This window comes from Oncorhynchus kisutch, linkage group LG6 (assembly GCF_002021735.2).
Source record: "Oncorhynchus kisutch isolate 150728-3 linkage group LG6, Okis_V2, whole genome shotgun sequence".
In the NCBI taxonomy this organism is placed as follows: domain Eukaryota; kingdom Metazoa; phylum Chordata; class Actinopteri; order Salmoniformes; family Salmonidae; genus Oncorhynchus; species Oncorhynchus kisutch.
In genome coordinates this window covers 6,511,317-6,525,504 of record NC_034179.2, presented here as the reverse complement: position 1 = coordinate 6,525,504, position 14,188 = coordinate 6,511,317, and the positions used below count along the sequence as shown (strand labels likewise).

Below are 14,188 nucleotides of genomic sequence, written 5' to 3'. Positions count from 1 at the left end.
CCTTTAGTTGTAGTGATAGATGTGGAGGGTCAACACCTTTAGTTGTATTGATAGATGTGGAGGGTCAACACCTTTAGTTGTATTGATAGATGTGGAGGGTCAACTCCTTTAGTTGTAGTGATAGATGTTAACACCTTTAGTTGTAGTGATAGATGTGGAGGGTCAACACCTTTAGTTGTAGTGATAGATGTGGAGGGTCAACTCCTTTAGTTGTAGTGATAGATGTTACCACCTTTAGTTGTATTGATAGATGTGGAGGGTCAACTCCTTTAGTTGTAGTGATAGATGTGGAGGGTCAACTCCTTTAGTTGTATTGATAGATGTGGAGGGTCAACTCCTTTAGTTGTAGTGATAGATGTGGAGGGTCAACTCCTTTAGTTGTAGTGATAGATGTGGAGGGTCAACTCCTTTAGTTGTAGTGATAGATGTGGAGGGTCAACTCCTTTAGTTGTAGTGATAGATGTGGAGGGTCAACTCCTTTAGTTGGCTCTCCCTTTATCTCATTTTGTTTTGCTCCGCCTTTTTGGTTTGCTTCCCGTCTTTAAGATTGATTTGGGTTTTTCTTTTGTTTGCCTCTACTTAGGCACATTTAGTGGCCACTCATGGTGGGTGTCTTAGGTCCCAGCTGTTGTTGCTATGCAACTTTCAGTGGACACACCCATGAGTATCTTTCAGAACCTCTCCTAAAAACCCCACCTGTTTTGGTTGTTGTCAATGACTCTTTGTTCCCCTTCCTGTTTGACTGACATTTTTGGTGGGTTTTCTTGTTGGGGAACTTAACACCACACAAACACACGGTAGAAGTTACGTACTTTCCTCCTATAAAGGTTATCTACTTACTCCCCTGTTGTCATGGATACTCTTGATTCTACTGTCAACACCTGTGAGGGGGCAGGTAGATTGTTTCAGGACAGCCTTCTATTCTGTCTATAGTTTTAAAAAAAGGGAAAGCTTTTCCCAATACTGTCTATTCAATGTCTAATTAGTCTGAATACTAATAAAAAGAGAATGTTCTGACGTCAAAGTGAGCTGGGGGGGGGGGGGGTGTTCCTTAGCTTTAGGTAATTGGTATAGTTCTGAAGGTACCGTTACTTCCTGAGTGGACCAGAGGGTGAAAATAAGAGCTTTTACTACCAGATGAAACATAAACTACAGACATTTTTTTTTTTTTTTTATAAAATAAAAAAAAATAAAAAAAGGTTTCCATGACAACGAAAACGGTATGTGGAGAAACAATGAATATCCAAATCCGTGCATGCACACATTTTACTGTTCACTCTGCTATTGAAACAGAAACAGAAAATATTGGATACCAAAATGTACCTGGACATGCCACATCTCACACCTGTGCATTCCCTTATAGACCTCTCTGTGCCTCTTAACTCCAGTGTGAATGCAGTGCTGTGCAGAAAATATTGGATACCAAAATGTACCTGGACATGCCACATCTCACACCTGTGCATTCCCTTATAGACCTCTCTGTGCCTCTTAACTCCAGTGTGAATGCAGTGCTGTGCAGAAAATATTGGATACCAAAATGTACCTGGACATGCCACATCTCACACCTGTGCATTCCCTTATAGACCTCTCTGTGCCTCTTAACTCCAGTGTGAATGCAGTGCTGTGCAGAAAATATTGGATACCAAAATGTACCTGGACATGCCACATCTCACACCTGTGCATTCCCTTATAGACCTCTCTGTGCCTCTTAACTCCAGTGTGAATGCAGTGCTGTGCAGAAAATATTGGATACCAAAATGTACCTGGACATGCCACATCTCACACCTGTGCATTCCCTTATAGACCTCTCTGTGCCTCTTAACTCCAGTGTGAATGCAGTGCTGTGCAGAAAATATTGGGTACCAAAATGTACCTGGACATGCCACATCTCACACCTGTGCATTCCCTTATAGACCTCTCTGTGCCTCTTAACTCCAGTGTGAATGCAGTGCTTTGCAGAAAATATTGGATACCAAAATGTACCTGGACATGCCACATCTCACACCTGTGCATTCCCTTATAGACCTCTCTGTGCAATCAGTTAAATGTATTTTTTTTGGGGGGGGGGGGGGGGGGGGGCCCTGTTACACGTTCATGGAAAGGCTCTAGCTAATGGATTTTTAGATTTTAGATCTAAAGAGACCTCCCTTCATTAATATAGGATAGGCCTATTATACTGTACTGTAGTGGGGGAAATTGATGTGATTCATGGTTCAGTACAGAGTACCGTAGGAGGAAAGCATATCACATTGACTTTCTCCCAAATTGCACCCTATTCCCTACATGGGGCCCTGGTCAAAAGCAGTGCACCAGACAATGAATAGGGTACCATTTGGGACACAGGCATGGTTCAGTACAGAGAAGAAGGAAAACATAATTTAATTATTCATAGCTGTGTTCATAGATAATAACATTTCACTAGAACAAACAGGAGAGAAAGACATTGCCAGGAACGATCAGCACTTCAGGGTTATAATCATGTTTGATTTGCAACAGTCTACTCCCCTAGCAGCATGCTGTAACTACACACGAGGCCTTCACATCTATCCAGGGAAAGAGATTAAATGGAGGCTATACAGTCTCTTCTGCAAACTGTGTTTATTAATGTCTGAGGCTATACAGCCTCTTCTGGACACTGTGTTTATTAATGTCTGAGGCTATACAGTCTCTTCTGGACACGGTGTTTATTAATGTCTGAGGCTATACAGTCTCTTGTGGACACTGTGTTTATTAATGTCTGAGGCAATACAGTCTCTTCTGGACACTTTGTTTATTAGTGTCTGAGGCTATACAGTCTCTTCTGGACACTGTGTTTATTAATGTCTGAGGCTATACAGTCTCTTGTGGACACTGTGTTTATTAATGTCTGAGGCTATACAGTCTCTTGTGGACACTGTGTTTATTAATGTGTGAGGCTATACAACCTCTTCTGGACACTGTGTTTATTAGTGTCTGAGGCTATACAGTCTCTTGTGGACACTGTGTTTATTAATGTCTGAGGCTATACAGTCTCTTGTGGACACTGTTTATTAATGTCTGAGGCTATACAGCCTCTTGTGGACACTGTGTTTATTAATGTCTGAGGCTATACAGTCTCTTGTGGACACTGTGCTTATTAATGTCTGAGGCTATACAGTCTCTTGTGGACACTGTGTTTATTAATGTCTGAGGCTATACAGACTCTTGTGGACACAGTGTTTATTAATGTCTGAGGCTATACAGTGTCTAGTGGACACTGTGTTTATTAGTGTCTGAGGCTATACAGTCTCTTCTGGACACTGTGTTTATTAATGTCTGAGGCTATACAGTCTCTAGTGGACACTGTGTTTATTAATGTCTGAGGCTATACAGTGTCTAGTGGACACTGTGTTTATTAGTGTCTGAGGCTATACAGTCTCTTCTGCAAACTGTGTTTATTAATGTCTGAGGCTATACAGCCTCTTCTGGACACTGTGTTTATTAATGTCTGAGGCTATACAGTCTCTTGTGGACACTGTGTTTATTAATGTCTGAGGCTATACAGCCTCTTGTGGACACAGTGTTTATTAATGTCTGAGGCTATACAGTCTCTTGTGGACACTGTGTTTATTAATGTCTGAGGCTATACAGTGTCTAGTGGACACTGTGTTTATTAGTGTCTGAGGCTATACAGTCTCTTCTGGACACTGTGTTTATTAATGTCTGAGGCTATACAGTCTCTAGTGGACACTGTGTTTATTAATGTCTGAGGCTATACAGTCTCTTGTGGACACTGTGTTTATTAATGTCTGAGGCTATACAGTCTCTTCTGCAAACTGTGTTTATTAATGTCTGAGGCTATACAGCCTCTTGTGGACACAGTGTTTATTAATGTCTGAGGCTATACAGTCTCTTGTGGACACAGTGTTTATTAATGTCTGAGGCTATACAGTCTCTTCTGGACACGGTGTTTATTAATGTCTGAGGCTATACAGTCTCTTCTGCAAACTGTGTTTATTAATGTCTGAGGCTATACAGTCTCTTCTGGACACTGTGTTTATTAGAGTCTGCTCTCCTTTTTCTTTCCCCTTCTCCTATCATCACAATAATCCACGTACCAAATGTCACCCTATTCCCTATGTAGTGCACTACTTTAGACCAGAGCCCTATTCCCTATATAGTGCACTACTTTAGACCAGAGCCCTATGGAACCCTATTCCCTATATAGTGCACTACTTTAGACCAGAGCCCTATGGAACCCTATTCCCTATGTAGTGCACTATTTTAGACCACAGCCCTATGGAAGCCTATTCCCTATGCAGTGCACTATATAGGGAATACGGTGTCATTTGGGACAAAACATATGACAGGGAAGAGTCATGCTCGGGAGAATGCCCTGCACTGACAGTGCCTGAAGATCTACCCGTCTTATCCGTTTGCAACTTAGTTATAGGATTTAATAATTCTATTGGGGACAATTGATCATTTTGAGAAACATCAAGATCTGTCCATTTTCATGTATTTATATAACATGTTATCTACCTCCTGTACATTAGAAATGAGCTCCATATTTACTTAGTGCAGCGACAGGTCAGTGCACGGTAGTCTATTACTATAATACATATTACAGTCCGATGTTTGCTGTGAATGTGCCCTCTAGTGGAGCCAGCGTGGACGCGGAAATGTCTTTCCTGCCACGTGACGTCACACGAATTCGATCACATGACAACCTCGGAGAAAAAGAAAACAGGAAATATTTCAGCCTGCGTTTTCACTTTGGTAAGTTTTACACTATACATTCAGTGTTAATACATTTTTGATTTCACTATTACCAATATAGTTACTTATGAAACAGTAAAATACACTAACCGCTCATCGTATTTTTTTGTTGTTGTTGAAAAATCGCCACTCTCCTAACCAAACTAGCACCTCTTGTTTAGCTAGAAATGGGCTCCTGCAAGCATCCTGTCTAGGCAGAAAAGCAACGCCCTCTTCTAGCTATGCAATTTGAAGAAGTAAACGATTGTAATGATGATTTATGTGTACATTAATAATTAGCGTGCAGTTATATTTTCTCTGTTTTCTTTCGTGTTTATTACTTGACTTACACGTGAGTGGTCCTCTGTAGCTCTGTTGGTAGAGCATTGCCATTGCAACGCGAGGATGGTGGGTTCGGTCCCCGTGATCAATCATACGTTACATGTGCATGCTTGTGTTGCAGCATTGCGTTGCAAGGCGTTCTGTGTGGTGCATATCTTGGATTTATCAAACTGTGTGCGTGAACGGCTTGACAGAAATGGTATCGGAAGGTGAATGTAAAACTGTCGGTGTGATCTAGGTGTACATGCGCAAAACGGTACCCAGCGTCAGCTGGATATGTTTACAACAACAGTTCAACGTTCACCTTCTGCTACCGTTTCTGTCAAGCCGTCTACAGCACACATTCTGACGTATTACGTGAGATAAATCCAACGTCCTCACCACACGGAACGCACTGCAACTGTCTCTGCAACGCAACGCTGCAAGGAAAACGCAGCGGTTCATTGGAAAGGGATGTACTTCTGGTGTACCAAAACGCAATGTCTGTGTGATCGAGGAGTAAGTGGCTTTATATAGTATTAACCCGATCACACTGTTTTGTGTCATGTTGCTCTGACAGGGAGAGAGAAAGATGGGGTCAGCTGTCGAGAGGACGGATGAACATGTCCGAGAATACTTGATATATCGTGGTTTCACCGGCACACTGAAGCACCTCGACTCTGATATGAAAGCAGACAAGGAGAAAGGATTCAGAGTATGTATAAAACAGTGTATTTGAAGTCCTTAACCATCCAGGTATTGCAAAACGCACAACAGCAGTAGCTTGTTCTCAGCGTTGTCAAGACAGCACAAACAGATGTGTGACCAGGCTATAGCAGTTGCTTATAGCCTTGTTACTCTGACCGATATAGACAGGTGAGAAGTTAGATCTTTGTATGTACACTATATATACAAAAGTATGTGGACCCCCATTCAAATGAGTGGATTTGGCTATTTCAGCCACACCTGTTGCTGACAGGTGTATAAAATCGAGCACACAGACATGCAATCTCCATAGACAAACATTGACAGTAGAACGGCCTTACTGAAGAGCTCAGTGACTTTCAATGTGGCATCGTCATAGGATGCCACCTTTCCAACAAGTCAGTTCGTCAAATGTCTACCCTGCTAGAGCTTCCCCGGTCAATTGTAAGTGCAGTTATTGTGAAGTGGAAACGTCTAGGAGCAACAGCGGCTCAGACGCGAAGTGGTAGGCCACACAAGCTCACAGAACGGGACCGCTGAAAAGCGTTTAAAAATTGTCAGACCTCAGTTGCAACTACCGAGTTCCAAACTGCCTCTGGAAGCAACGTCAGCACAATAACTGTTCGTTGGAAGCTTCATGAAATGGGTTTTCATGGCCGAGCAGCCGCACACAAGCCTCAGATCACCATGCGCAATGCCAAGCGTCGGCTGGAGTGGTGTAAAGCTCGCTGCCATTGGTCTCTGGAGCAGTGAAAACGTGTTCTCTGGAGTGATGAATCACGCTTTACCATCTGGCAGTCTGACGGATGAATCTGGGTTTGGCGGATGCCAGGAGAACACTACCTGCCCGGATGCTTAGTGCCAACTGTAAAGTTTGGTGGAGGAGGAATAATGGTCTGGGGTTGTTTTTAATGGTTCGGGCCCCTTAGTTCCAGTGAAGGGAAATCTTAACAGTACAGCATTCAATGACATTCTAGGTGATTCTGTACTTCCATTTTTGTAGCAACAGTTTGGGTTAGGCTCTTTCCTGTTTCAGCATGACAATGCCCCCGTGCACAAAGCGAGGTCCATATAGAAATGGTTTTTCGAGATCAGTGTGGAAGAACTTGACTGGCCTGCACAGATCCCTGACCTCAACCCCATCGAACACCTTTGGGATGAATTGGAACGCAGACTGCGAGCCAGGCCTAATCACCCAACCTCAATGCCAGACCTCACTAATGTTCTTGTGGCTGAATGGAAGCAAGTCCCTGCAGCAATGTTTCAACATCTAATGGAAAGCCTTCCCAGAAGAGTGGAGGCTGTTCTAGCAGCAATGTTTCAACATCTAGTGGAAAGCCTTCCCAGAAGAGTGGAGGCTGTTATAGCAGCAATGTTCCAACATCTAGTGGATTGCCTTCCCAGAAGAGTGGAGGCTGTTATAGCAGCAATGTTCCAACATCTAGTGGAAAGCCTTCCCAGAAGAGTGGAGGCTGTTATAGCAGCAATGTTCCAACATCTAGTAGAAAGCCTTCCCAGAAGAGAGGAGGCTGTTATAGCAGCAATGTTCCAACATCTAGTGGAAAGCCTTCCCAGAAGAGTGGAGGCTGTTATAGCAGCAATGTTCCAACATCTAGTAGAAAGCCTTCCCAGAAGAGTGGAGGCTGTTATAGCAGCAATGGGAGGACCAACTCCATATTAATGCCCATGATTTTGTAATGAGATGTTTGAAGAGCAGGTGTCCACATACTTTTGGCCATGTAGTGTTTATGTATATACCAGAGGAGGCATCTGAGGGGAGGACGGCTCATTTTAATGCCTTGAATGGAGTCAATGGACTGGAGTCAACCACATGGAAACCATGGTAACCATCTGTTTGATGTCTTTGACTCCAGTCCAGCCATTATTATGAGCCGTTTTCCCCTCAGATGCCTACACTGGTATATATAGTACCAAAAGTTTGGAAACACCTACTCATTCAAGGGTTTTTATTTAGAGTAGAATAATAGTGAAGACATCAAAACTATGAAATAACACATATGGAATCTTGTAGTAACCAAAAAAGTGTTAAACAAATCAAAATGTTTTTTTTAAATATTTGAGATCCTTCAAAGTAGCCATTTTTTTGCCTTGATGACAGCATTGCACATTCTTGGCATTTTCTCAACCAGCTTCATGAGGTAGTCACCTGGAATACTTTTTCAACAGTCTTGAAGGAGTTCCCACATATGCTGAGCACTTGTTTGCTGCTTTTCCTTCACTCTGCGGTCCAACTCATCCCAAACCATCTCAATTGGGTTGAGGTCAGGTGACTGTGGAGGACAGGTCATCTGATGCATCACTCTCCTTCTTGGTCAAATAGCCCTTACACAGCCTGGAGGTGTGTTTTGGGTCATTGTCCTGTTGACAAACAAATGATAGTCCCACTAAGCTCAAACCAGATGGGATGGTGTATCGCTGCAGAATGCTGTGGTAGCCATGCTGGTTAAGTGTGCCTTGAATTCTAAATAAATCACAGACAGTGTCACCAGCAAAGCACCATCACACCTCCTCCTCCATGCTTCACGGTGGGAAATACACATGTGGCGATCATCTGTTCACCTAATTTGCTTCTCACACTTCTTTGGTTACTACATGATTCTGTATGTTATTACATAGTTTTGATGTCTTCACTATTATTCTACAATGTAGAAAATAGTCAAACTAAAGAAAAACCCTGGAATAAGTAGGTGTGTCCAAACTTTTGACTGGTACTATATATACACACACACACGAGGTACTTGTCAAAAACCTTTTTGTTGTTTGTTTTTATCCCAGGTCTTTAAATTACATCTAATTATATTTCACATCATAATATTTAAGCAATAAACCCTGGGGGGGTGTGGTATTTAAGCACGACACAACGCGGAGTGCCTGGACACATCCCTTAGCCGTGGTATATTGGCCATATACCACAACCCCCTCAGGTGCCTTACTGCTATATTATAAACTAGTTACCAATGTAATTAGAGCAGTAAAAATAAATGTTATGTCATACCCGTGGTATACAGTCTGATATACCACTGCTTTCAGCCAATCAGCATTCAGGGCTCGAACCACCCGGTTTATAATAAGGTTTATTGGACTATATATATTTTTGTTCAGGTGGATAAGATCATTGATCAGCTTCAGCTGTTCATCCAGACCTTTGACCTGAATGGCCTGAAGGACTACTGGGGTTACCTGGACCGTAGGCTGTTCTGTAGACTGGAAGACATCTACAGACCCACAGTCTCCAAACTACGGACCAGTCTCTTCAGATACTACGTTGTTTACACTGTACAGGTGCATATAGCCTTCTGTTGTTGTTGTTGTGTTCTTCTTTTTGTTATTCTTCTCTTTACTCAGACATGATGTGTGGATCGCCCAATGGTGTTGACTGATTATTGATATACATGTGGATCGCCCAATGGTTATTGATAAACAGCATGGCCTCTCCCTCCCTAACTCCTTCTCTACCTCTCTCCCTCTCTTCATCCCTCTCTCCCTCTCTTCATCCCTCTCTCCCTCTATCTTCATCCCTCCTCCTTCTCTCCCTCTCACCTCATCCCTCCCTCTCTCTTCATCCCACCCACCCCCCTCCTCTCTCCCCCCACTCCTTCTCTACCTCCCTCCCTCCTGCCTCTCTCCTCATCCTTCCTCCCTCCCTCCTCTCTCGCCCCACTCCTTCTCTACCTACCTCCCCCCTCCCTCCCTCCTCTCTCGCCCCACTCCTTCTCTACCTCCCCCCTCCCTCCCTCCTCTCTCTCCCTCCCTTCCTCTCTCTCCCTCCAGTTAAAGAACATAGAGAAGACACAGGAGTTTTTCCAGCGTCAGGCTCAGGAGCTGCAGGGCCAGCCGGAGTGGCGTGATTGGTTCATCCTGCCGTTTATGCCCGCCCCCGAGCAGAACCCCTTGTTCTCGCCGTACTTCTCCCGTCAGTGGTCTGACACCTTCCTGGTCTCACTGCACAACTTCCTCTCTGTGCTGTTCCAGTGCATGCATATCCTTTTGTTCTGTGGGCAAGACTACAGACACACGATGACTACAGACACACAATGACTACAGACACACAATGACTACAGACACACAATGACTACAGACACACGATGACTACAGACACACAATGACTACAGACACACAATGACTACAGTACAGACACTCTAGATTACAGTACAGACACTCTAGACTACAGTACAGACACTCTAGACTACAGACACTCTAGATTACAGTACAGACACTCTAGACTACAGTACAGACACATACTCTCAGAGGCTAGCCATCAGGGTAATATCGGTTCACTATCGGTTCACTGTGTTTTGCTTGTCTTGGGAGATGTCACGCTGCATCGGCATCACACCAGGTTGTGTCAACACAATCTCCAGATGTCGTAAAGAGGAACGTGGAATCCTTTCAAAACAAGGAAGTAAACGGCAACGTAACAATGTCCATTTTAAACGTCAACAAAACTATACATACTATCCTTTTGAGTCGTTTCTTCCTTGACTGCAAACCACCGCAGCCTGTGCTCCTGAGCTTTGACTCTGAAGTCCAGAGGACCACTTGTCTACAGGAGGAGAATGATCAGCTCAGACACATGGTCTGTTTTCTCATCTAATAACGGGTCATATCCTTGCGAGCCAGTTTGTGCTTAATACCGGAGAAGTTTGAAACCAAGACACTCAACATTGATTTACTTCCTGTAAAGCCCCACGGGGTATACTCATACCAACGTTGTTTAGGAGTGTGACAGTTACTTCACAGTTTACAGTTGGTTATTTACAGGAATCGCTTGTTAAGTCTCTCCGTTTCCAAAACTGTGGCACATACTGCTCAAGTCTCAAAGGGCCTAAGGATGGCTGCTAAAGCTCTCTCTCTCTTCTCTGTCCCTCTCTCTCTTCTCTGCCCCCTCTCCCTCTCTCTCTCTTTCTCTCTCTTCCCATCTCTACCCCCCCCCCCCCTCTCTTCCCATCTCTAACCTCCCTCTCTCTCTCTCCCCATCTCTACCCCCCCTCTCTCTCTCTCTCCCCATCTCTACCCCCCCTCTCTCTCTCTCTCCCCATCACTACCCCCCCTCTCTCTCTCTCTCCCCATCACTACCCCCCCCCTCTCTCTCTACCCCCCCTCTCTCTCTCTCCCCATCTCTACCCCCCCTCTCTCTCTCTCTCCCCATCTCTACCCCCCTCTCTCTCTCTTCCCATCTCTACCCCCCCTCTCTCTCTCTTCCCATCTCTACCCCCCCTCTCTCTCTCTTCCCATCTCTACCCCCCTCTCTCTCTCTTCCCACCCCCCCCCCCCTCTCTCTCTCTTCCCATCTCTACCCCCCCCTCTCTCTCTCTCTCTTCCCATCTCTACCCCCCCCTCTCTCTCTCTCTCTTCCCATCTCTACCCCCCCCCTCTCTCTCTCTCTCTTCCCATCTCTACCCCCCCCCTCTCTCTCTCTCTCTTCCCATCTCTACCCCCCCTCTCTCTCTCTCTCTTCCCATCTCTACCCCCCCCCCTCTCTCTCTTCCCATCTCTACCCCCCCCTCTCTCTCTGTCTCTTCCCATCTCTACCCCCCCTCTCTCTCTTCCCATCCCCCCCCTCTCTCTCTGTCTCTTCCCTGCCTCCAGCTATTTTCCCTACAGGGAGAGGCTAAACTCAAGAAGCAGGAAGAGATGGTGCATCACAAACTCCCCCCCTACGTACAAAACATGGACCGCCTCGGAGACACTGAGCTGTGAGGACTAACTTTGAGCTTGGATTGACCCACTTTGGTGTTGAAGGGAGGGGTTTTAATAATTGTATGATATAGTTATTTGGTTTGTATTTTCTCCTCTTTGTACGATACTGTAGATGTATAATTTAACTAATATAATATATATTAAAACTGTTTTAATGTGTTAACGTATGAATAAGGACGATGAATAAACAATTCACCCTGAATTGTTGTTTTTCCACCATGATTAGTTTGAGTTGTTCTGTCTATTTGCTCTTTCCTGGGATGCACAGCTCCGACCCTTGAGGGCCCCAGTGGCTGCTGGGATGCACAGCTCCGACCCTTGAGGGCCCCAGTGGCTGCTGGGATGCACAGCTCCGACCCTTGAGGGCCCCAGTGGCTGCTGGGATGCACAGCTCTGGCCCTTGAGGGCCTCAGTGGCTGCTGGGATGCATAGCTCTGGCCCTTGAGGGCCCCAGTGGCTGCTGGGATGTCTGGAGCTCTGGGCCTGTATTCATAAAGTGTCTCAGAGTAGAAGTGCTGATGTGCGATCAGGTCCCCCCCCTCCTCCATCTTATTAATACGATTTAAAAGACAAAACTGATCCTAGGTCAGCATTCCTACTCTTGAGACGCTTTGAGGACACAGGCCTTGGTATGAAGGGCATTGGTTGACTCCTGTCAGGGTTTGGCTTTGGGAATACAATACCAAACACTGTGTAGCAAAGGAACCACAACACAACGCTGTCTGAGGACATTTCCAGCTAGTCTGTAGTTTGGTCTGTAGTTTGTAACGTGAAACATTCTATTTAACAAAGCAAATGGCTCACAAAAAGGTAGGAACCACTCATAAAGCTTAAACACAACCACTTAGTAAAGAAGTCCAGTTTAAGAGACTCGTTGGAAACTGAATAAAAAAAAAAAAAGGTCTTCAGACAAGAAATCTAGTATCTGTATTTTCTTACGGCGCTGTCCATTTTCTTTCAGAACATTCTTGTCTCCCAAATAGACCTTGTTTACTCGCACACAACAGCACATGGTAACTGACGGTTAATTGAGTTTTACAGTTGTAGTGGTGGACCTGCACACAGCATCAGCGAAGAATGGGGTTTTAAAAAAGCAGCTGAGGTATCTGATATCTCTAAATGTTGAATCAATCTTATTGATGACAACTTTTCAATCACTTTGGTCTTCATCGCCTCTAATACCTCTACACAGAGATCTGCTTGATTCACGTTTGATTCACATTTGATTCATGTTTGATTCCCGCTTGATTCATGTATGACTAAATGTTTGATTCATGTTTGATTCACATTTGATTCGTCTGTCCTCCACAGGGACCTGGTGACGAGCCAGCGTAACCCCGCCCTCACCACCACTCCTTCCAGGAACTTCTTCTCTACATTCCTGCCCCAGGCCAGACGGGTACCTGGCAAGATGCCTCGAGGACTTCCTGGGTCCTCGCCAACACAGGCCTCGCTGGGACGCAAGGATACCGCAGCCAATCAAGTGAGGCCATATGTTCTTCCGGAAATTAGGCCGTTTTTTTTTTTTTCTGGGGGGGGGCATCATCCCTTGAGACTGAGACGCTGGACTTATAGACCCTCAGGGATGCGTTTTAAGGGGCTAGATAAAGTTTCTGTGGAAAATCCACTCACTGTTTGTGCCATATTGTTCTTGGATCACTGTTACTCAAGTGGCTTTTAACTTTTACCAATATTTAGCCGTTTACACCATTGATGACATGACTAGCGGTATGTATTTACAGTTGGTATTATACTGTAAGTATTCACCCCCCTTGGGATTTTTTTTTCGCTATTTGGTTGCATTTTCAAATTGCGATTGAATTTTTTTATTTTATTTTGAGGGGGGGGGGGAGTTCATTGATCTACACAAAATACAAAATGATTACAAAAATGTAAAACTCAAATATAGTCTTTGCATAAGTATTCACCCCCCTTTGTTTAGGCAAGCCTAACTTAGTTCAGGTGAAACATTTTGGCTTAACGAATCGCATAATACGTTGTGAAGTAATACGTTTACGTAATAAGTGTACGTAATAAGTTTACGTAATAAGTTGTGAAGTAATAAGTTTACATAATAGGTTTACATAATAAGTTTACATAATACGTTGTGAAGTAATAAGTTTACATAATAGGTTTACATAATAAGTTTACATAATAGGTTTACATAATAAGTTTACATAATAGATTTACATAATAAGTTTACATAATAAGTTTACATAATAAGTTTACATAAGTTTACATAATAAGTTGTGAAGTAATACGTTTACGTAATAAGTTACGTAATAAGTTTGTGTAATAAGTTTACATAAGTTTACATAATAAGTTGTGAAGTAATACGTTTACATAATACGTTGTGAAGCAATACGTTTACGTAATAAGTTTACATAGTACGTTTACATAATAAGTTGTGAAGTAATAAGTTTACATAATAAGTTAACATAAGTTTACATAATAAGTTTACATAATAAGTTGTGAAGTAATAAGTTTACATAATAAGTTTACATAATACGTTGTGAAGCAATACGTTTACGTAATAAGTTTACATAATAAGTTTACATAATAAGTTTACATAATAAGTTGTGAAGTAATAAGTTTACATAATAAGTTGTGAAGTAATAAGTTTACATAATAAGTTTACATAATAAGTTTACATAATAAGTTTACATAATAAGTTTACGTAATACGTTTACGGAATACGTTCCATGGACATTGTTTCTGAATGCCT

At 43.4% G+C, this 14,188-nt stretch overlaps 1 protein-coding gene across 2 annotated transcripts in view; it reads left to right on the top strand.

Moving 5' to 3' along the window:
• Window positions 1-4,608: 4,608 nt before the first annotated feature.
• Window positions 4,609-14,188, top strand: part of wdr91 (WD repeat domain 91) — a 33,592-nt gene continuing 24,012 nt past the window's right edge. For both annotated transcript variants that reach the window (XM_031826049.1, XM_031826048.1), the window contains exons 1-7: window positions 4,609-4,737; window positions 5,618-5,752; window positions 8,866-9,045; window positions 9,535-9,742; window positions 10,257-10,339; window positions 11,353-11,459; window positions 12,775-12,946. In XM_031826049.1, coding sequence (XP_031681909.1) covers window positions 4,681-4,737; window positions 5,618-5,752; window positions 8,866-9,045; window positions 9,535-9,742; window positions 10,257-10,339; window positions 11,353-11,459; window positions 12,775-12,946 — 942 coding nt within the window. In that variant the 5' untranslated portion in view covers window positions 4,609-4,680. The remainder of the gene's footprint in view (window positions 4,738-5,617; window positions 5,753-8,865; window positions 9,046-9,534; window positions 9,743-10,256; window positions 10,340-11,352; window positions 11,460-12,774; window positions 12,947-14,188) is intronic.